Here is a 22,321-nt window from a genome sequence, read left to right on the forward strand (position 1 = left end):
CGCGAGGCTCAAAGGGAGGGGAGGGTCTTGAGGAAAAACCCGCTGGTGGATATCAAGACATTGGAGAAGGGCAAAGAACTGCACGTCCAATGTCAGAGCCAAACAAGCACCTCGACGGGTTGTAGTGGAACCGAGGACTATCGCGGCAACGGCGAGTGACTCTTGCTGTACGGCATCGGCGAGTGAATCGACAATGGACGGCCTGACGCAGCTGCTGTTGACGCAAAAAATTCCTTCCATTGGTATCCCTGCAACGCCGCTGATAAGAGCTTATCGGAGGCGTTGAGCTGAGTCATCAACATGAGGAATGTACCCAACACTAGGTAGAATAGATGCAATTGAATAAGCCAAGTCGGGATCTGAAAATAGAGGTAAAGAAGCCTATTCTTTTTTGAAGTCATATTCGAACCATGAAATCTAACGCCCTTTTCAACCTTGAAGTGATACCTGCGCCAAACACCACCGCCATATTCGGTCCCAAAATCACATTCTGCACCATGGATATCCCGTTACCCCACCAAAACCAATTTCATGTCCATTGACGCCGTCTCCCAAGCCAAATCATCATCACATTTCCCGATGTGCCGGCATCGTGTACCAAGTCTTTGACGCTCCCGACGTGTACTGCTGATTCCGACTCAGCACGGCCGCAACCATCTCCCGTGCAGAGGTAGGCCGAGGTTGCGACCCATCAGGCACATGGGGCCGCGAAAGGATCGTTGCCATCGTCACGACTTGTACCGCTGTGCGATGCAGTCATAATGCCTGACCCTGCCAGCCCAAAGATGTTGTTGACAGAGCGGCACTGCGCTTGGTGGTGGTTTGGGCCGCGGGTGCCGTGGGCCGGCTGCTTGCGGGGCCGAGGGGCTCTTGCAGGTAGCCCAGCTCCGCGTCAAGCGGAGCTGATGCCGATGTGCGTTGTGGGAAGTGACTGCGGACGGAGGCAGCCCCGGGGAGTGTTGCTACACCGCCGAGAAGGAGGAGAGCTGACGAGGATGATCGGATGGCGCTCATGATGATTTCGGCGCTGTTGAGACTTGGGAGTGTGGATGATTGCAACGGGTGTGCTTTCAAGTGGAAGTTCTCTTAGGCTTGAATCGACTGAGGACTCGAGTGTCGAGACCAGACTACTTATACTCGAGTCTGGATCTGTTGAGACGGCATATCTGCAACCTCACCATCTCTCCCTCGAAAATCGATACCCGACCGTTCCTGGCAAGCGGCCACTCGGCGGCATTCCATTCACATTTGCAAAGCACCTGCATGGAGAAACAAGGCCAATAACGGGCCGAGCCCACGGTCCCATCAGGCCATGCACCGTGTCGATGGCACGACGGGAATGGCGGGGGTGGAACGTGTTTGCGAAGCTGAGGGCGTACCGAGTCTGAGCCGAATGGGGAATCGAAAGAATGCCGTCTCAGGTTCCGTGCCTCTCCCCCCCCCCCCCCCCCCCCCCCCCCACGGGCGGTTTCCTCTCTGTTGATAACCGTGTAACCTCGATAACGATGCATGGCCACTCGGGGAACGTTGTTGTCTCTGCCCGTCTCTCAACGCACCATCTCAACTGGTTCGATGCTGTTTAAGAAAACAGCCCACGACTCTCGCTAACCACCAGATGTGGTCCCCCCTCCCCGCCCGCGGCCGCTGTTGAGACATTCATCTCGCCGCTGCAGCCCAACCCCAACAACGCGGGCATGCGAACAAGAGACACCCGTCGCGCTTGATAACTGGCCATGTTCTGCATCTCGAACTCAGAATCATGCGCTCAGAATTCTTTGTGGTGTGGTGGTGAAGTCAATTTGCCATCAACCAAAACACAGGAGCGACGGAGACGTCTTCTCAGATACCGATCCTCAGATGTTCCGTCGGTCTCTTAGTCGCCTGTCTGGGCCTATTGCAGTGCCGTAGGCCGCTCCCGAAGCAATGCATCTATCAGGTCGAGGCAACCTTATCTTATCGAGCCATCCCGCCATCACATCCCGCCATCCATGATCCCCCACCCGGCGTCCAAGCATCTCCACATTGAAGTCCATGTGGAGGTTCCTGTCCTGGCCCCCGACCTGTCACTTGGCTTCCGAGTTCCGATTTCCATCCCCCGAGCCTCAGCCCGGGTTGAATCCCAGCTCACGGAACGAATTACCAATGGCCAATTTGTCAACGGCAATAGCTTCTCGCAAGCCGGAACGCATCTCAAATCCCCCAGACAGCAGATTTCGCACCAGAAAGGACCCTAAACCAACCCCAAATCCGGCCCGCCAAGTCAATTGCATCATGGACAAGGGCCCCTCCTCGAACCCTGCCACCACCTCTTCAACCCCTCCATGCCCCTCCACATCTGGCCCCCCTCGGCGTCGACTCCACCATCCGAGAAGCTAGGCCGGCAGCTATCGGTAATGGGTAAGCATCAGTAAGGGACACCAACTGAGAAGTGACTGCCTTTCCGTGTTGTGTTTCCAATCGTCCTCGAGAGAAAGTGGGTTCCTCCAACGCATCCCGCAATCGCAGAATTGACTCGCGCCCGCTCCCCGTTTCGTGACCCGCGATATATAACCCACATAACCTCCCGCGCAAATAAAGCCATGTTGTCCAACGCCCGCCCTCTCCTCCTCCGTCTTCCCACGATACCCTTCTCCCGCCCATTGCCGTCCCTCGTCCTCCGCAGCCGCCGCGCATTCTCCAAAATGGCCCAGCAAAACACAAAATTCGAAGGCGGCTCCTCCGCCACGCACAACCCCCACCCGGACTTCAAGTCCGTCGAGGCGACACGGCCCCCCTTCGACCCCTCCCTCAACGTCCGCTTCACAAAGACCATCGACCCGGACTGGAAATACGGCTCCGGCGCCAACGCCCTCGGCCAGTCCGCCGCCGCGCACGTCTCCATCGACCCGCACGAGGAGGGCCGCCCCGCGGGCTTCAACTACAAGCTGCTCATCTCGGGCGTCGTCCCGCGCCCCATCGCCTTCCTCTCCACCCGCTCCGCCGACGGCTCCGTCACCAACCTCGCCCCCTTCAGCTACTTCAACATGGTCAACCACGACCCGCCCCTCTTCGTCGTCGGCTTCGCCGCCTCCGTCGACAAGCCCAAGGACTCGCTCAAGTGCCTGCTCGAGAGCAAGGAGTGCGTCATCAACATCATTTCCGAGGGCTTCCTCGAGGCCGCCAACGCCACGAGCGTCAACGCGCCCTACGGCAAGAGCGAGTGGGACGTCAGCGGCCTGACGCCCGTGTCCGACTGCAAGCACGTCAAGGCAGCGCGCGTAAAGGAGGCCATCTTCAGCATCGAGGGCGTGCTGGACTCGTTCAAGGAGTACGACTCAAGGGCTACGCCGGGTAAGAAGAGCGGCGTCGTGTGTATCATTGAGGGAAAGAACTTTTGGGTCAGGGAGGATGCCATCAACGAGCAGAGGAATATCATTGATCCTACAGTGAGTTGCAGTCGTTCATCACTAACAGGGATGCTGGTGCTGACGTCTAATAGGTTCTCCGCCCGGTAAGCAGACTTGGCGGCATCACGTACGGCCGTACTACCGAGGTCCTTGAGATTCCCCGCGCGGACTGGGACAAGAACATTGGCGGCGAGGAGGGTTACGAGAAGATCAAGAACGGACAATAGACTATCTGAGATGTAATGACGACACATGAGAGAACATATAGACGGGGCAACTAGAGTCATGACACAGCAACTCATGCGGCTGCCCGTGAAGGCGTCCGGCGGATATATAGAATGCAGAAATGGAAATACAAGGACACGGTATATACCCATGCCGTCAACCCCAAGACCAAACTCCAGAAAGGCATAACCTGGTATCTGACCGTTTTTCATGCAAGTCATACTCCCCTCCTTCGGGCCCAAGTCATTATAAACGCTGGGTTTACAGGTAGATACTCTGCCCTTGCTTTGAGACGATGAATTCGCAGCCCAGCTGGGCCACCTCTTCGTGAGCCCGCAGCTCTTTCAGGATTACATCGCTTGTGTTGCGTCCATCGAAACGCTCTTTGACGTGAATAATTACGATTTTGAGCCCTTTCAGGGGAAGGCCCGACTGATGTCCGTCTTCAGACTCGCTGACGCCGAGCTCCGCCTCTCTCAGCGACAGCTCTTGGGTGGGCGTAGTAAGATGGGAGCTCTCCACAGATGTCGCAGCGGGCGGAAGTGGCGGCACGTGGGATATGTCTGCGGACACAGCGCGTCTTGCTACCGATTTCGGGCTGATAGGGGACTCGTCGCCGCTAGCCAGACGGCCAAACGCCCCGCCTGTCCTACGGCGAGGAATGGTGTCTGCATCGGCCACCCGTTTGCGTTTGCGTGATGGATGAGGTATGTCCCGGACATTTTCAACTTCCTGAGCTAGGTTGCCCAGTTCTTCGACCAGAAAGCTGGGTTTCAGGTGGCCGAAGAGGCGGTCCACAGACTGCGAATCATCGTAGGAGCATTCGATGAAGATCGCGCCGAGTTGACCTGATACGATTCTGGGGGCGGCTTCCTGCCATACGAAATGATTTCGGGGGGACAACGAGAGCGAATCTGGTTCAACGTCACCGAAGATGAGAATCTGATGGTTCGTGGCGAGATCGAGTATGAAGTAGGCTGAGGAATCGACGACGCAGATACTTGCTTGGGGTTCCGGCGCAATGGAGTGGTTGCGCGCTGTACTGGCGATGTTGTAGGGAAGGATGCGTGGCGATGCAACGGAGGCGGCGTCAACAGAACCGTAACGTAGTGGCGTCGCAGTCGAGGACGTCGAGCCGCGGTGAGGGTGGCGTTCGACACAGTGGCCGTGTGAGATGGCGTGAGCCTTTACCGCAATGCGGTCGGCGACCTCGAGGTAGCCTTTGGCTTCGCCTTCGCCAATCGCCGGTGAGCCGCCTTCGACAAGCCGAGTGAAATTTACGAGACCTGCGCCGTTGTTCTCGTCTGACAGGTTAGGCCAGATGATGTTATTGAAAATATGACTCTTGAGGGCGTCAACAGCATAGGGCAGGGCAGCCACGCGTTTTGGGCGGGTAAGTCCAGCAGTATTGATGACAAGTCCGGCGAAGTGGTCCAGATGAGGATGTGTGATGAGATAGGTGTCGATGAGAGATTTGGTTATATACGACGCGATAATTGACGGATATAGGACCGGCGCATCCGGGGGGAGCATCCCCGCGGTCAGCTCCAGCCCGGCAAATGGGCCTTCCTTAAGGATATACGGAAGGGGAACCTCCCTACCAAGGCTCGGAGGTGTCGTTTCCTCAAGTATGCGGGTGATGGCGGAGAGACCAACACCGGCATCAACAGAGATGAGAGAGCCTTTGGTCCACCCGGAAGCGACTGAACGAACCAACAGGGAGGTCGTATTGTTTTCTTGGGGACCACCGCCAGCACCCTGAAGCAGGTTAGTGGGGTGCGACGACGTAGATGCATATCAGCGAAGGGATTCCGTGAAGTGCGACAGGTCGCAGTCTATTGGTCAGCGCCTCATTATATCGATCTCAAGATTCATAGTATCTTTGAGGTATTTCTTGAGGTTTGCTGATATGCGTGGTACCCGATGTGCACTTGCAGATTCAGGTTGGCTCGCGGCTGCAGAATGAGTTGCCTATTCGGTACGATTAGGTCCCGATAAAGACGACTGCATGAACGGCAGAGTATGCGCCGCCCGGTTGGGTCGGGATGACTGCGCGGCTGTCCATTGCGACTAATAACGACTCCCATCAACGAGAAATGGCGGTCGAGTGTAGCCAGCGAAGAAAGTAATTGCGCCGGTGGGCCGAACAGGAGGCAGACAACGTGACGGGCAGCAGTTTCGGGGTGCGGAGGACGGCAGATGATGACGAGTGACGACAATAAACAGCAGCAACAGAAGACGAAAAAAGGCGACAAAGATGAGATGGACGTACCAGAACAATGACCTGAAGAGATGGCCGACGAGCCTTTTCCGGCTCCCCGTTCGTGTCTGCCATGATGGGGTCTTCTCAGCCCGAGGCGCAATGCAGATTCACGTTATGAGATGCGCGTGAGAGGATTAAGATTTCTGCCAGTGGTGACAGCGCAGCCAATGCCGCTTCGAAAGCCACCACCCGCCAATACAGAATTGCCGCGATGAGGTAATGGGGCGCGTGGACGTGACAGGAGGAGGGACGGTACGGCACGGCAAATGAACTTGGCGCAGGATGCGACGTACAGATGCGCGCGTGTTGGGTTGCTGTATCGCGGAGGCCGGCGCAACTTTGGCGGAAGTGTGAGTGGTCGTCGCAAGGACTGGCAGGTCCAGGATGAACAGTCCGAAGGGATGGAGAGCGGACGATGAAAGATTTTGAGGTGAACCGTGATGGTTGTTGTCGGTGAGTGATGGTTGGTCGGCAACTGAAGGGAGCTATCCAAGTGTAAGGCACGACGAGGTTGAGGCGAGGCGAGGAAGTCAAAAGGTAAGACAGCCTTTTCCAGAAGAGTCGTAGTAGCCTTCGGGGTGGGCTTGTTCCCCCGAGGACATCAGCCTGCGAAAAATATGAGGAGGCTAGAAGAGAAGGACACCGTTTCGAAGCAGCGAATCGAAACAGGGCTGGGGCGCAGGTCAGGTCAGGTTAAGGTAGATCGGGTCTGATGTTTGCGCCTACGCCGCCCTCTTTCCCTTTTGATCCTTTTTTTTTCTTCCTTTCCCTCAAATGTCCCTCTTGCTAGCTGTCGGCGATTGGCGACGGCGACGGCCTCCACACAGCTCGGTGGTCCCAGGTCCCTGGGAGGAAATGGGGATTGGGGAATGGGGGGGAATGGAGACGGTATGGACGGCTTCCCCGATGCGCCGGCCGACGACGTCGTGCACCACGCACGCAGCGAGTGGATTTGGCGGCAAGCGCCCCTCCGCGGTCGTCGGTTGCGCGTAGTGCTGCTTGGGTAACGCAGGTAAGGTAGATAAGGTGCGGTGCGGTGCGGATACGGGAGCGCTGCAGAGGATTAATTGATTGTGGATTCCGGCCTCTTGGGTGTAAGGTATTAAGGTCGGGTAGGTTGGGGGTGCGGATGATGGTGTGTTTAAGTCCGATGAGCTGGTTTTTTGTCAATGGCTTTGTTCGGGGCGTCGGGCGTTGACCTCAGCAAAAGGTTGTAAGAGAAAACGAGAAAGAAGTAGCAGGGAACAAAGGGCAGAGGCAACGGCCAAAGAAGGACCAAAAGGTAAAGCAGAGAGAAGCACACACCTCGGTCGGATGCAGTGACAATGGAGCGGGCGTCGCCAGAAATGTTTGTGCTCTCTCTCTCTCTGTGCTCTGGTTGCTAGCTACTAGCTGCAGCAATGCAGGTGCGAGTGCAGCACAGGAGGTGAGAGGTGTGTGTGTCGGTGCTAGCTGCTGCTGAGGTGCTGCTTGGAGGAATGGCTATGCAATGTATTTCCTCTAGCAAGATTAAGTGGGAAGATACCTGCTGGAAGGGGCGGATCCTGACAGTCTGTGTCAAATGTTCTGCAGCTTGAGGTGGGTGAGATGCAGCATCCGGCTGCAGATTGCTCCTAGTGGGTGCCCTGCTGCTGCAGTGTGGTAGGTGCTCAGCTGGCTCGTGCTCAGCTCCCCAGATGCTCCCCCAAGGCGTGTGTGGTGAATCTGAGATCCAGGCTGAAGACGCGATGCGGCAAGTGGTGCCGTGATGAAGTGCAGGTGCGTGTTGTGGTTGGTTGATCGGTTGGTTGTTTAGTCAGTCAGGGCAGGTACTCAGTAGGCAGGTAGGTGGTGGTGGTGGTGGTTGTTGGCCGCAGTGATGTTGTTGCCGTTGTATCGCGACTTCAGTCCTGCCGGCTATTGCCCACGCGCAAAAGGTAGCTCCAAGTTACTACTCTTGCCAATTGCGTGTCGTGGTAGCTTTCTTCCTGCTGTCAGGGTCCTGGGCAATGAACCACCTCATCGAAAAAGGCAAGAACCACTGAGAGTTCCGGCTGCCGTCTCCCGAAGCTGTCGGGTCGGAAGCTGTCCCTCACCCTCTTTGCGCTTGCCTGCCGTCGTGACCTCCGTCCTCCCTGCTCTTTTGGACGTTGTTGGACTGCCTGCCTTCCAATTCTGGTATTTCACCTTAACCAAGGTTGAACTCTGCACCACGTGATGCTGCCCGTCATTGGCCTTTCTCGCGCCAATTCTCGCTCCAGTCTCGGCTCCCGTCTTCGTCTCTTCCTCGATCTCGAACTCAATTGCAGGCCGGTTGCCCCAAAGCCTGCTTGCCTTTCGTCCTCACTCTGGTCTCTGCTCGCAATGTATCGCCTCGTCTTGCTCAACCCAGAAAAGCACAATCCCAGAAGCGACGAAGATCACCCGGTTACACCCCAGGCTAAGCTTCAACCCAGTGTTCCAGCTCTGTGCCGTCTGATGTCCGATCGCCAATGGCTCGCGGGGGAGACCGGGCTTCGAAGCCGAGTAATCAATCCCAACCTTGGGACGAAGCAAATCACCTCCACGAGGCAGCGTCACCCTTTCCTCGGATCCCTGGCGCCCTCTTCGCAGCGCGCGATGTTGCCTCTGCGTATCCGGTTATCAATGCGATGGCCCTCTGCGAGCGCAACAGACTTTGAGTCTACAGCGAACCGCCAAGTCAGAGAAGGAAAATAGAACAACAGAAACAAAGTCTCCAAGTCAGGCCAGAGTTTCTCGTGCCAGAAGTCGAGTCAAAATTGCCTCATCGGCCTTTCGAGAACAACCATGTCCACCTCCTTCATGACAAACGACAGAAGACAATGACGACAGGCCGACAAGGACCACGGTCTCATATTTGTATGTACAGTACCTCGACTTCCACGCGAAAACGCCTCTTAGTGCGTGGCTATCCCGTCCTGCCAATTCTCTGACTAACCCACGATTACATTGTTCGCCTTGCGCCATCATCTGCACCACCACCTGCACCTGCCCTCGTTATGTTTCGTCTCTTGCGTCCCGCGCCGACGCCGACGCCGCCGCCGCTGTGCGCCCTGCTCGCTGACGTTCCGGTCTTACTAGTTTGCCAGTTCAGCCCTGCATCCGACGGGCACACAAGAACGGCCGACAACGACGGCGGAATCGATTGGGCGGATCACTTGCTGTGTCGATACAAGCGCCATGGACACGCCGTCTTCAGCGAGGAGACTTCAGTCGTCGTTACGCAGCTTTGCATCCATTCTGCACTAGCGCCTCACCCGCCTTCGGCCTCGCCGCTGCAGTTGTGTGCCAGCGATTCCCACCAGCCAAACCTGCGACTCATTTGTCCACATCTACAACCCGCTTTCAACCTCCGTTGCTCCGACATTGCTTGCGCTATGCTGAATTCTGTCTGCTCACAAACCATGCCATAATGCGGACGAAAGTCCATCACGATGCTCACCCAATCCATGTCGCTGCATCTATTGGCGCCTCTAGCGTGCCATGAGGCTGTCCCTTATGGAAACTTTCTTGTGTGGAAAGCCCCGCTATTAAGGGTGCCACAGCCGCCTTCATCACCCAAATTCTCCTCCGGTTCCCCCTTCCCCTCCCCGGCCGCCGCCGTGCAAGCCCGCGGGCGGCTGTCCAAGCTTTCCCAATCTCTGCGAACCCTCTTTTCACGATCAAATCGTGGCCATTAGCGTGAGCGTGTGCTCTGCGCCGCCCTCTCATGCCCGACCGTTTGGGACCGTTGTCTGACAGGGCGTTTGCGGCTGCCCCGGTCCAACAACTCCAATACTTGGCAAACCCTTGGCTTGAGCCTGGATAGTGAGTCAGGTCTCACAGCCGCAACAACGGGGAAAGCATGTACGCGCTCCTTAGCGGGACTTTTTGATATATGTGTCTGTCTACTTTTGTCTACCTAGCCCGTTGGCTACCGGCCTTTGTGCTCCGAAATATTTTCCGTCATCCCATACACCCTTGTCAAGTAGGCAAGATTAAGTCTAAGTAAACAAAGATACGCTGGCAAATTGCTCGAGGACCTAGCTCGAGTCGAAAGAGAGGATGAATAAACTATATACAGAATGGCGCACAAAGACACCGAGGTCTCCATCTGCAGAATGGTTTCAGGGCCAGCCAACAGACCAAGGCTGCGTGGGACGTGCCCAGTCCAGTGCCGAGAACCGAAGGACGGATCATGAGATTGATTTGCACTGACGGCGCTGGCGTTTATGGCTGTCGTCCAACTCACACTCGTCCACCAGGCAGCGTTGGCGCTTATTGCCGTTTGTTTCGGCCAGCTCAGCGTTGCGCCCGTCATCCTCAGCCTTGCGGCGCGGTGTCTTCTTAGTGGCCTTGGTATCGTCCACTGCGCTCTGGGGAGTTTCCTCATCCTCGCTAAAGATCTCTTCGCAATCGGCCAATCGAGCAAGCGCTCTTGACCCGGCGTCTCTCTGCGCCTTTGCCCGCTTCTTCCTCTCGTTCACCTTTTTGACGTACCAGCCTAGGTCGCCCCTGTGCTGATCGATGGATATGCCGCCGCGGGAATCCCGCATCTGCTGTCGGACACCGGTCTCCAGGGCGAGATGTTTGGTAGTCAGGGTGTACCATAGCTTCTGCTGCTTTTCAACGACGCGGTTCTCCGTAGGCAGGCCGAGAACCTTGTTCGTCTCGCAGAGTGCCCTCCACTCCTCGTAGCCCTGCTTCTGCGCCTCGCGCCAGTTCTCGTACTCCATGACCATCTCGTCGCCGTCTCGGTTCATGGCCATCGGGTTCTTTTCCTCCTTCTCAAAGTGTCTCGCGTCTGGGCGCATGTCAAACGCTTCCGAGATCTCGAAGAGGTCGAAGCACCGGTCCATACAGTACAGATGCATGTACCCGGCGTTGAAGAACGGGTTGTACTCCTTACCGGAAGACTCTGGCCGCTCGTCGAAGCAGACCCTCCAGAAGCCCTTCAGGATGGTGCCCGTCGGCACGGGGCAGCCGTTCCAGCGGCATTTGAGGGTCCTCGGGTCCGGGACGCGGCTGGTGCAGCCGTGCGGATGGTTCTGTATCCAGATGGTGAGCGGGAGGGAGAGGCGCTTACGCTCCGTCATGTAGTGCAGGAGCTCGTCACGCGAGAAGCGGCATTCGGGTTTCCATTCGCCGGTTGGTCTGTACTGGAAGAGGGGCTTGGTCGCGGGAGAAGGGCCGCCCCAGTCCGGCGTCGCGGGGGGCACGGCGTACCAGTCTGAGGCGTCGATGTCTTTTGCTTTCGCGGGACGGGGGATGCGTTTGATTACCTTGCCATTGACGACTGGCGGAGTTGTGTCGCGGGCGGAGGGCGCGGGGGAGGCGGTTGTTGAGGGGACTGGGGTGGCGAGGAGTTGGCCCTGGAAATCGACTATGCTTGAGGGTGCGAAGCTATGAGACGGTTCTACGCTGCAGCGCTCGGATTTGATGAAGGTAGGAGATGCTGTGGCGATTGGCTGTGGGTGCTGGAGTGTTGTCGTTGCTGTCGAGAGTGTAGTCGAAGGGAATGGCGGGGGGTAAATGGACTGCGGTGAGGTTAGGGAGACGGCTGGCGGAAGAGTGGAAAGGAGGGATACCGCCTCTTCGTCGAATGTGAATGGGATTTCACCGGTCGAGACGGTAGAGAGGTCTGAGAAGAAAGACTCGATGGTGGTCAGGGCGGTGGATGTCTTTGTCTCGGGGAGGGAGACTTCGGGTGAAGTGAACAAGTCAAGGTCGAGGTTTGGGGCAGTGGGCCAAGTGAAAGACGTCATGTCGATGTCGTTTGTGGCCCATGTTGAAGGGAAGGAGAAGAGGGAGGCGTCGGTACCTTGCTGAGGCTCAGTCGGGGCTGAGAGGTCGGCCAAGAGGGAGGAGAAGATATCCTCGGAACAGGCCTCTTTGTCCTCGTTGGAGGGTGCCGAGGGTAGCACGAGCGTGGAGGGAGGTTGTACGCCCTCGGGCCGCTGGATGAAGATGTCGGACGGTTGGATCGTCGGCTCGACGTAATCACCAAGGTCGATGTCTCTGAAGATTGATGTGAAATCCTCCTCTAGGGGGTTCGTTTCTGTTGGTGGAGGGGTTGCGCCCGTTGATTGTGTAGAGGGCAACGGGCTGCCTGAAGACGCGTCCGGGACCGGCCCGGCGCAGGCGTCGAAGTCGAAGAAGAGATTCGGATCGGACAAGTCATCAAATGATGTGGGCGGCATGTCGAAGGTGGAATCGAAGCTTTCGAAGTCCATGTTCTCTATCCTGATCTCAACTGCAACGTTCCTCTTCTGGTGCTTTCGTCTGTCCGACTGCTCTCCGAGTCGTTTCTTCGGTTTCGAAAAATGGTATTAGAATTGGTTGATAAGAATTGAATGGAATGCTGGAAATGCTGCGGTGTGTCTGAATCAGGAAGTGTGTGGTCAAGAGCTGCGGGCGATCAAGTTTAAATGTTCTGGGGCATGATTCGTCGTCTGGGTCATCCCCCATACTGTCAAGAGTGAAGAAGAGCATTGTCTCTTTGGCTAACTCCGTGAATAAAGATTTCATTTTGCTATAATAGATGGTATGAACAAAGTAGTGCTGCAGAACAGCAGGCGGCTGTGAGGAGACAAGATGTGTCTGTGAGTGGACAATGGCCTTCATGAGCCGAGGCCAAAGGAACATTGATCAAGCACAAGACAGTTGGGTGTGACTTGAGGACATAGGGATAAGAGGACTCGAGCGAGTGTTGGCTCCATTGTCTGAGTTCTTGAGGTATCTGTTTCATTCGTTAGTGGCTGACCAGCTGCGCGTTGCGAATGAAGCGGATATAAGAGGTAGGATCAGGAGCTCAAAGCAAGTTTTTCGACACAAAGTGTTTCCGAACAGGTCTGTGTTTTTGCATTGTCTCATCATCTGAGAGGGTTGGGGAGGAAGACTGCGAGGAGAATCGGCTTACCTGTTAGTTATGCGACTGAGATATTGGGGAGGTTTGTTTGCAGCCAGAGTCGATAGGATTGAGGCCCAACACCACTCGATGGGAGCCTCGACCCTTTCTCGACCAACAATCATCTTCGAAGCCAAGGCGCGCAAATAATCATTGAGATGGGTTCTCATGGCGCGCCGGGCGGTAAGTCAAAGATCGCGTGGAGGCAGCTCCTTGTCTGGCGTCCAATCGCGTCTTTCATCCCACTGGAGGGCAGCTGACACGTTCGCAAAGCTCCATCGATGAGAGTAGCGACTCAAATAAGAGTCCCATCTGCCAACGATGCTCGCGACGGAGTGCTGCGAAGTGGCTTGAGAAAGTGAAGTAGCAAACGCGTAGTGAGGAAAACTTTTTAATATGACTTAGGTAAGTCGTAGAAAAAGGTTGGCGACGAAGAGCCCCGCCGTCGTTGCGGTTGGCTCGTGCGCTTGAAGGTCGATGAATCCTTGTCGACACTAAGCCGTTCAAAGGGCCAGGCCTGATCGGGGCATTTAGACGAGCCAATGACGCAGAGCGGCGTGAGATGGGATGGATCTGCAGATTCCTTCTCCAGCAGGCAAGAAAAGACACTCATCAGTGCTGGGAAACAAACGACGAACGACGTGCCCGTTGTCGGATTTCATCTCGGGATTGGACTCAGATGAAGTGTGGTCCCTGGATGCAGGCGAACAAAAATAACTTACTAGGCCTGCAGTAGCTGGGCATCAGTATTGACATAATTGGCGATGGTTTCTGTTTTGTTCAGGCAGGTCCAGGGGCGTGAGATCGATGGGCACCTCGCAACAGGGAAGCATCCGATGGAAGGCGTTGGGCCGTTGGCTGGACCAGGGCCGGCAGTCACCTCCTTCAGTCATCCAGTGACTTGGCTGCCCCGTTTGGGACGTCCTCCGACCGGCCGTCTACTATTCTGGGTCGATTCTTGATTTCGGGCTGCTGGCATCGACCGCATCCCGGATTTGATCCTCAACGATGCTTGTCCCTATGACGCTATCATCGAGTGCCGCATTTCGAGGTGTTTCCGCTGGTGACATGAAGCCTCATGCGCTGATGTTTCTCCCCTCACCCTCAGAGCCGAACCCCCAAACCCTGCGAGTTGTTGCCTCGCGGGTACCTGAAAGTCTGCTGGGCTTTGCAATCCGGGATCTCGACGCTAATCATCAGCTTGACACCGGCTGTCGGCCTGGGTGAACAGGATGAACTTGCCAGAATTGCCCCTCATTGATGCTGAGTGTGGACTGCGTAGTGAATGTCCCCATCGAGCACTCTTTGAGATGCTCCGTCGCGGCGCATACAGATTCCACCATTTGCTACAGAACATGCGCTCTTCTTGGCCGAAAAGCTGTCCGTTCTCTCCTGCATGTCTCCAGGGTATGACAACCGCAACGTTTTCGCACTCGTATCGCTGCTTGCTATCCAGCCAACCACCACCAATCTTTGTCAGTTGAGGCCGGGTGCCGCACCACCCAACTCCCCGTGTTCCCGCCTCGAACCCTGAACTCGCCCTGTACGTACTGCTGAGAAGTGGCCTGGACTCTCGACTGGCACCCGGCGGCAGGTTCGTAGGTCGCCTTAGTCGCCCACCACCCTCATTTTGGGCCAAACCCAGTAAAGCAGCCGCTGCTCCTGGTGCTCTTCCTGGCCCGACCTACGTCACGAGACTGAACGAACTGCCTGGGTGGAGGAGAATGAGGAACGGCCTGCACCTGCACCCGCACGCAACCCGCAATCCGCAATCCACACCAGCAGGACTCTCTGCTGGACCTGACTTGCTCTTCCCACTCTCTGCACAGAGGAGAGCAGCCACCAGTCGGGAAACGGAGTCAGAGTCAGGGACATCGACCAGCCATCGGGGCGACCACAATATCGAAAGCTCTGGTGCCCTGACTTGCGATCGGCCCTCCTTTACCTCACCTTAATCCTTAACTCTGGACGACTCCCACCTCTCCCCACAACGCCCATTACCTTACCCGGGGGTCTCGGCCACTTCCAGACCCTCTTCGCATTCCTTCCCATCGTTACCGTTGCAGTCGTCGAACCAAGAAATCCTCCAACATGGCACAATTAAGCCCCGACTTGCAAAACAAGCTCGATGAGCTGGAGAAGGAGTTGGAGGTACGTTTGCGACCCCGTGGCGCCATGCGGCGAGCCCGCCCCGAACCCGAACCACCTCGACAGCCCTCGCGCGCGCGCATCGTGCCCGAGCACCCGCAGCCGCTGCCAAAACCTTGACTTGCTCGCATTGACTGACGCGCTTTTGTGCTTGTAGGAAGGCGACATCACAGAGAAAGGGTGGGCATTTCCCCTCCTTTTGTCCTCTCTCCAAATCCCCACGTCGGCGCGATAGCGGCTAACGAACCCCTCTTCCCTCACAGATACCAGAAGCGACGAACGCAGCTCCTCTCTCAGTACATGGGCCCAGGCTCAGCCGGATTTCCCGCCGCCCCCGAGACCAGAGGCGGGCTGGGTATACACTCACCAGACAGTTCAATCCATCCCTCGAGCGATGGTCACCGAGCAGCCGCTCTCGCCGCCCTCGGCGGTAGAGATTCCGATCCTACGAGCCCGACGTCCCCAACCTCTGGACGACCGCAATCACCATACGGAGGCCATGGATCCGCGGGGTACGCCTCTCCTGGATATACCTCGCCCGGCGACGGCTATGGCTCGCCCCAGATGAACCCCGCGGGCCTCCTCAGACCTGGTGGCCCCCTCGCGGAGCACCGGCCGACTATGAAGCAGCATGATTCTCTCTTCTTGGGCAACCCAAATGAATCGCACACTCGATCAGGCACCATGGTTTCGACCGACTACGCCTTCAATCCCGACCAGCAGGGCGCCTACATGGACCAGACGCAGAACCAGTACGATAGCCGCACCGGCACGATGTTGGACACGACAGGTTATTTCTCGGGCTTTACTGGAGGCCAGAATTTTGACCAACCTCCCCATGAGGAGTACGGCGGAGGACATAGATATTCCTCCGGCGAGGCCTTCTCGCCCACGGCAGCCATGGCACCACCCATGTTGACTGCAAACGATCTACCTCCACCAGAGTCGCTGGAGTACCAGATGCCCCTAGAACCTCGCGATCTCCCGTTTGCCATCTCCGACCCGCACGACAGCAATACCCCAATGTCAAAGTTTGATAATATCGCCGCTGTCTTGAGGCACAGGGGCAAGACGACAGCAAAACTTCCCGCGTACTGGGTCCTTGACAGCAAAGGCAAAGAAATTGCCTCCATTACGTGGGACAAGCTCGCCTCAAGAGCCGAGAAGGTCGCACAAGTCATCCGAGACAAGAGCTCGCTCTACAGGGGAGACCGAGTTGCGCTTATTTACCGTGACACGGAAGTCATCGATTTTGCGATCGCTCTGCTGGGCTGTTTCATCGCCGGTGTCGTGGCGGTCCCCATCAATGACTTGCAGGACTACCAGAAATTGAACCTGATTCTCACGTCGACTCAGGCGCATTTGGCTCTCACCACGGACAACAATCTGAAGACATTCCAGCGCGACATAACAACGCAGAAACTGAATTGGCCCAAGGGTGTTGAGTGGTGGAAGACGAACGAGTTTGGCAGTTTCCACCCGAAACGCAAAGATGATGTTCCGCCTCTGACGGTCCCGGACCTTGCCTACATTGAATTTTCAAGGGCCCCTACTGGTGATCTCAGAGGTGTTGTGCTCAGCCACCGGACTATCATGCACCAAATGGCATGCTTGAGCGCAATTGTGTCTACGGTGCCTGGAAACGGGCCGGGTGATACCTTCAACCGTACTCTGCGAGACAAGAATGGCCGGCTCATCGGTGCCGGAGCCACAAGCGAGACATTACTGTCGTATCTGGATCCCAGACAGGGCATCGGTATGATTTTGGGTGTTCTCCTCACTGTTTACGGAGGACACACCACCGTTTGGCTCGAGAACAAGGCTGTTGAGGTTGCCGGACTTTACGCCCACCTCATTACCAAGTACAAGGCAACCCTCATGATCGCGGATTACCCCGGTCTCAAGCGCGCCGCCTACAACTACCAACAAGATCCCATGACGACGAGAAACTTCAAGAAGGGCATGGAGCCCAACTTCCAAACCGTCAAGCTCTGTCTTATTGATACTTTGACGGTCGATAGCGAGTTCCACGAAGTCTTGGCAGACAGATGGCTGAGGCCTCTGCGTAACCCCCGCGCTCGTGAGGTTGTTGCGCCAATGCTCTGCCTACCAGAACATGGCGGCATGGTTGTCAGTATCCGTGATTGGCTCGGAGGCGAAGAGCGGATGGGATGTCCTTTGAAACTTGACATGGGTAGCGACGTTGAGTCCGATGTGGAAGAAAAGGAAGAAGTAAAACCGGCACCTTCCAACGGCTTCGGCAGTCTCCTTGGGGGTGGAGGTACTGCTACTACCGAACAGCGCGCTAAGAACGAGCTCAGTGAGGTACTTTTAGACCGAGAGGCCCTGAAAACGAACGAGGTTGTAGTTCTCGCGATAGGAGATGAGGCTCGGAAGCGGGCAACCAGCGAGCTAGGAGCCGTTCGTGTTGGTGCATTTGGTTATCCGATACCCGATGCCACGTTAGCCGTCGTCGATCCCGAGACCGGCTTGCTGGCATCACCACATGCGGTTGGAGAACTTTGGGTCGATTCGCCTTCACTGTCGGGCGGTTTCTGGGCTCTTCCTAAGCATACTGAGCAAATATTCCACGCCCGTCCGTACAAGTTCGACCCAGGTGAGCCGACACCGACGCCTGTGGAACCCGAGTTCCTGCGAACCGGCTTGCTTGGTACGGTGATTGAGGGCAAGATCTTCGTCCTTGGCTTGTACGAGGACCGAATCCGCCAAAAGGTCGAATGGGTTGAGCACGGTACCGAAGTCGCGGAGCATCGCTACTTCTTCGTGCAGCATCTCGTCGTCAGCATTGTCAAAAACGTACCCAAGATCTACGACTGCTCGGCTTTCGACGTCTTTGTAAACGAAGAGCATCTACCAATCGTAGTGCTTGAATCACCAGCAGCGTCAACAGCCCCTCTCACCTCAGGAGGGCCTCCAAGGCAACTCGACACAGCACTGCTTGACTCTCTCGCTGAGAGATGCATGGATGTCCTGATGCAGGAGCATCACTTGAGGCTGTACTGCGTTATGATTACGGCTCCTAATTCTCTCCCTAGAGTGGTGAAGAACGGACGCAGAGATATCGGTAACATGCTTTGCAGGCGGGAATTCGACCTGGGCAACTTGCCCTGCGTCCATGTCAAGTTCGGCGTTGAACACGCCGTCCTCAATCTGCCAATTGGTGTTGATCCAATCGGAGGCATCTGGTCGCCGATCTCATCCGACTCTCGCGCCGATATCCTCATGTCCGCCGACAAGCAATACTCTGGTATCGACAGAAGAGAAGTTGTCATTGACGATCGCACATCCACGCCATTGAACAACTTCGGTTGTATCACCGACCTCATCCAATGGCGTGTCGCCCGGCAACCCGAAGAGCTCGCTTACTGCACTATAGATGGTCGTGGCAGGGAGGGCAAGGGCGTTACTTGGAAGAAATTCGACACGAAGGTTGCAGCTGTGGCGTTGTACCTGAAGAATAAGGTCAAGGTCCGCCCAAGCGACCATCTCATCCTCATGTACACACACTCCGAAGAGTTCGTCTTTGCGGTTCACGCCTGTATCAACCTTGGAGCGGTGGTCATCCCGATGGCTCCTCTCGATCAGAACCGTCTGAACGAGGACGTTCCAGCGTTCTTGCATGTTGTTGCTGACTTCCGCGTCAAGGCTGTCCTGGTCAACCAAGATGTCGACCACCTCGTCAAGCTCAAGCCTGTTGCGAACCATATCAAGCAGGCCGCGTCCATTTTGAAGACACCGATACCCCACTACTACAACACGACCAAGCCGCCTAAGCAGAGCAGCGGATTGAGAGACAACGGCATCATGATGCAACCCGCCTGGATCCAGTCGGGTTATGCTGTCATCATTTGGACATATTGGACGCCTGACCAGCGCCGTATTGCGGTTCAACTCGGCCACGATACAATTCTGGGCATGTGCAAGGTCCAGAAGGAGACGTGCCAGATGACAAGCTCGCGCCCTGTTCTTGGGTGCGTTCGCAGCACCACTGGTCTCGGATTTATCCACTCGTGCCTGATGGGTATCTACATCGGAACACCGACGTACCTCCTTTCACCTGTCGAGTTCGCCCAAAATCCCATGTCACTATTCGTCACGCTTTCGAGGTACAAGATAAAGGACACCTACGCTACCCCGCAAATGCTGGACCATGCCATGGCCATGATGCAGGGCAAGGGTTTCACCCTCCATGAGCTCAAGAACATGATGATCTCGGCCGAGAGTCGGCCACGCGTGGACGTGTTCCAGAAGGTACGGCTTCACTTCGCCGCTACCGGCCTCGACAGAACCGCCATCAACACTGTTTACTCGCATGTACTTAACCCTATGATCGCGTCGAGATCATACATGTGCATCGAACCTATCGAGCTCTGGTTGGACACTAAGGCTCTGCGTCGTGGATTGATCTACCCCGTGGATCCCGAACAAGACTCCAAGGCTTTGCTCCTTCAGGATTCCGGCATGGTCCCTGTATCAACACAAATTGCCATCGTCAATCCCGAGAGCCGACTACTCTGCCACGATGGCGAGTACGGTGAAATCTGGGTGGACTCGGAGGCTTGCGTTAAGAGCTTCTATGGCTCCAAGGACATTTTTGACGCCGAGCGTTTCGACGGCCGGACAGTGGATGGTGATCCGAGCATTCAGTACGTTCGTACTGGTGACCTGGGTTTCCTGCATAACGTGAGCAGGCCTATTGGTCCTGGAGGTGCGCAGGTTGATATGCAGGTCTTGTTCGTTCTCGGCAATATCGGTGAAACATTCGAGATTAACGGTTTGAGTCACTTCCCCATGGACATTGAAGCATCTGTGGAACGATGCCACCGAAACATTGTCAGCGGTGGATGGTAAGTCATGTGCACGAACCCCGTGTTGTACAAGTGCTAACAAACGCAGTGCCGTCTTCCAAGCCGGTGGTCTCGTTGTCGTACTCGCCGAAATTACCCGCAAGGCGTATCTCGGTTCCGTCGTCCCAGTCATCGTCAACGCCATCCTCAACGAGCATCAAATCATTGTCGACATCGTAGCCTTTGTCAACAAGGGCGACTTCCCCCGATCCCGCCTCGGCGAGAAGCAGCGCGGCAAGATCCTCGCCGGATGGGTTACCCGTAAGATGCGTACCCTAGCGCAGTTTGCCATTCGGGACATGGATCCTGCAAGCATGGGAGGCGACCCTGGCGTTCAGGACGGACCAGATCCGCACCGCGCTTCTATCGGCAGTCAACGCAGTATGGGTGGCCTGGCGCCTGGCTCCTCCAGCCTTCGCAACGTCGAGCACGCACCACAGATTCTGGAGCAGGAAGAGTTCGACCAGCAGCACGGACACATGGCTGCCCTGCCTTCCCAGGGCCAAATCGCAGAGATGCCGGGCGACGAAGGTACAATGTACCAGGGTCAGGCGAGCGCGCAGCAAGGTCACGGGTACGACCTGCCCGACTTTAACCAATTCGGTGGTGACGAGGGACCGCCGCCAGTTGGAGCGAAGCCGGGTTCGAGAGCAGGACCGGGAGGACCGCCACCTCAGATCAATCTTCCCGGCGTCGACGGACGTGAAAGCATGGATCTGTGGAAGAGCAAGGACGGCGGCCAAGACGACGACTGGACTGCTCAAGCATTGATGCACATGAACCTTGCCAGTGATCTGGAGAAGAGGCATTGATGGCATTGAACATAGGTGGGCATTGTGGCCCTTTGGGCTTGGTTTGTGTTTTATTCTGTTAAGCCTTGGGTGGCAGTCTGCGGCGTCGGACATGGTTACGATACCGTAGTTGGGATTATGAAGTGTTTGGATAGAGGATTCCCCGTGCATACCTCAAAAGATCATTTTTAATTCATCATCGCCCTTTGTTCCTGGGATTCTCGTGACTTGGCAAAGATTGAACGTGGCATCTGCTCTTGTCGCTCCCAAGAAGACTCCGACTGGAGCGATATAAAAGTCTGAAACCTGCGGTTCGAACGAGACTCACACGATGTATCTGGCCTTCCGTGACAACGTAGGGTGACCATGTCTTTGAGTATGGGTTGCAAGTTGGTCTTTGTCCGTCAATGCCTCAAGATCTTGCCGTTCAGAGTTACTGACGTTTCTCCTTATTGAGTATTTTTCTACTATCCAGTCATATTAAACCAGGACAGAGACGGACGCGGGCAAAGGGCAGTTGAAGCGCTGTGCAAAGGTGCCGGGTCTATAGACTCGCTTTTCAGTGCTAGGATAGGCTCTCTAACCTGCTGGAGAAATACGTCCAGACACAGAACCATTCTATCGCGTCTTTCCAAGTCTCTCGAAAGTCTCATGCCATGCCTATGATTTATAGATCACCAATGAGATCTTCACCTCTAAGACGGAATGATCACATCTACCGCGCTTATCGGTGTGTGTGCTTGAAGTTGGCTCGCCTTCGTCTTGTTTTATATATATTAAACTTGATACGTTCTGTGATCTCTAGGAAAGCCAATTAAGTTGTAGGTCGGTTTATTTAGCATCTCCAGAATTACATCTGAAATGCAAGGCTTATGAGGTCGGTACTATTATGGGTTAGGCAGCATCCTTTCTCCGGTTCTGTCTTTCCCGTCGCTGTCGTTCGCTGTGGTATTGTGTTTATGTCACTGGCCGTATTCGCACAAACTTGTGACCGGTCTGTCTCTTCGCAAGCTGCTACTATTCTGAGCTCCGTGGGCACGTTTGCTCCGAGCTACCAATTAGAAAGATGGAAAGAAGTAATTCTGGATATAGCAGTTATGATCCGCTGAGGTTATTTATTTGCTTCATACTTGGCTCAGGATGTAGGCATAATCAAGCTCGCAATGTGTGGGGAATCCAAAGGCAGCACCAACATCAACACAATTCAAAGTATAAAAGGTGCGGGACTACTCTCGCAGCTTTATCAGAACACAATTGCAAGGTCGTTGCGTTAGGTTATGGTTGATCAAACAGGTAAACAGCGAAGAACACGCCGATAGGTTTTCATTGTTGTACGCGATGCTGATGCGACAGTGCTTATTACATGTCGTTTGCTAGTGCCCTTTGTTTCTACCTTTCTGCATATATTCGTGATGAATCGAAGGGAACGGCATGCTTCAAGGTAGATCCACGTAAATTCTTTGTGCGTTGAGATAGAACGTCACCCGTTTGGTCTTCAGGCACAGAATTCGTACAACATTCTGTACCTCTCGCCATTTCGGCTGCTATGCGACACACAAGCCTTGCCTCTGTAAAAATAGGGGTCTTCAGTCTACCCATATTTGTATTTCCATCAATTTCAGGCTCCAGGTCTCTAGATCAAGAGTGAAAAGCAAAAGTAATACTGCTCTAAAGATAATGTCGACAGAACATGAAGGACATAAGCTCAAGTGGTATTTGCAAGCATAAGAAATCGTGCCCGTGAGATTTTCTCT

The 22,321-nt window shown here is 55.4% G+C and overlaps 3 protein-coding genes across 3 annotated transcripts; 2 read left to right on the forward strand and 1 right to left on the reverse strand.

Moving 5' to 3' along the window:
* Positions 1-2,681: 2,681 nt before the first annotated feature.
* On the forward strand, positions 2,682-3,613 carry CGCS363_v006519 (Uncharacterized protein; the record flags this gene model as incomplete). Its single annotated transcript, XM_036638368.1, has 2 exons — positions 2,682-3,425; positions 3,479-3,613. The coding sequence occupies 2 exons, from the start codon at positions 2,682-2,684 to the stop codon at positions 3,611-3,613; spliced, it is 879 nt and encodes a 292-aa protein (XP_036496742.1).
* A 6,436-nt stretch (positions 3,614-10,049) lies between these two features.
* CGCS363_v006520 (uncharacterized protein) lies at positions 10,050-12,572 on the reverse strand (the record flags this gene model as incomplete). Its single annotated transcript, XM_036638369.1, has 3 exons — positions 10,050-10,657; positions 10,763-12,106; positions 12,497-12,572. 3 exons carry the CDS (start codon positions 12,570-12,572, stop codon positions 10,050-10,052), a joined length of 2,028 nt encoding a protein of 675 aa, XP_036495768.1.
* A 2,279-nt stretch (positions 12,573-14,851) lies between these two features.
* On the forward strand, positions 14,852-20,588 carry CGCS363_v006521 (acyl-CoA ligase-like protein; the record flags this gene model as incomplete). The annotated part of the gene is made up of 4 exons (XM_036638370.1): positions 14,852-14,911; positions 15,066-15,088; positions 15,172-19,776; positions 19,826-20,588. The coding sequence occupies 4 exons, from the start codon at positions 14,852-14,854 to the stop codon at positions 20,586-20,588; spliced, it is 5,451 nt and encodes a 1,816-aa protein (XP_036495767.1).
* Positions 20,589-22,321: the final 1,733 nt, after the last annotated feature.

This window comes from Colletotrichum siamense (genome assembly GCF_013390195.1).
Source record: "Colletotrichum siamense strain Cg363 chromosome Unknown KSG_Cg363_contig04, whole genome shotgun sequence".
NCBI classification, from domain to species: domain Eukaryota; kingdom Fungi; phylum Ascomycota; class Sordariomycetes; order Glomerellales; family Glomerellaceae; genus Colletotrichum; species Colletotrichum siamense.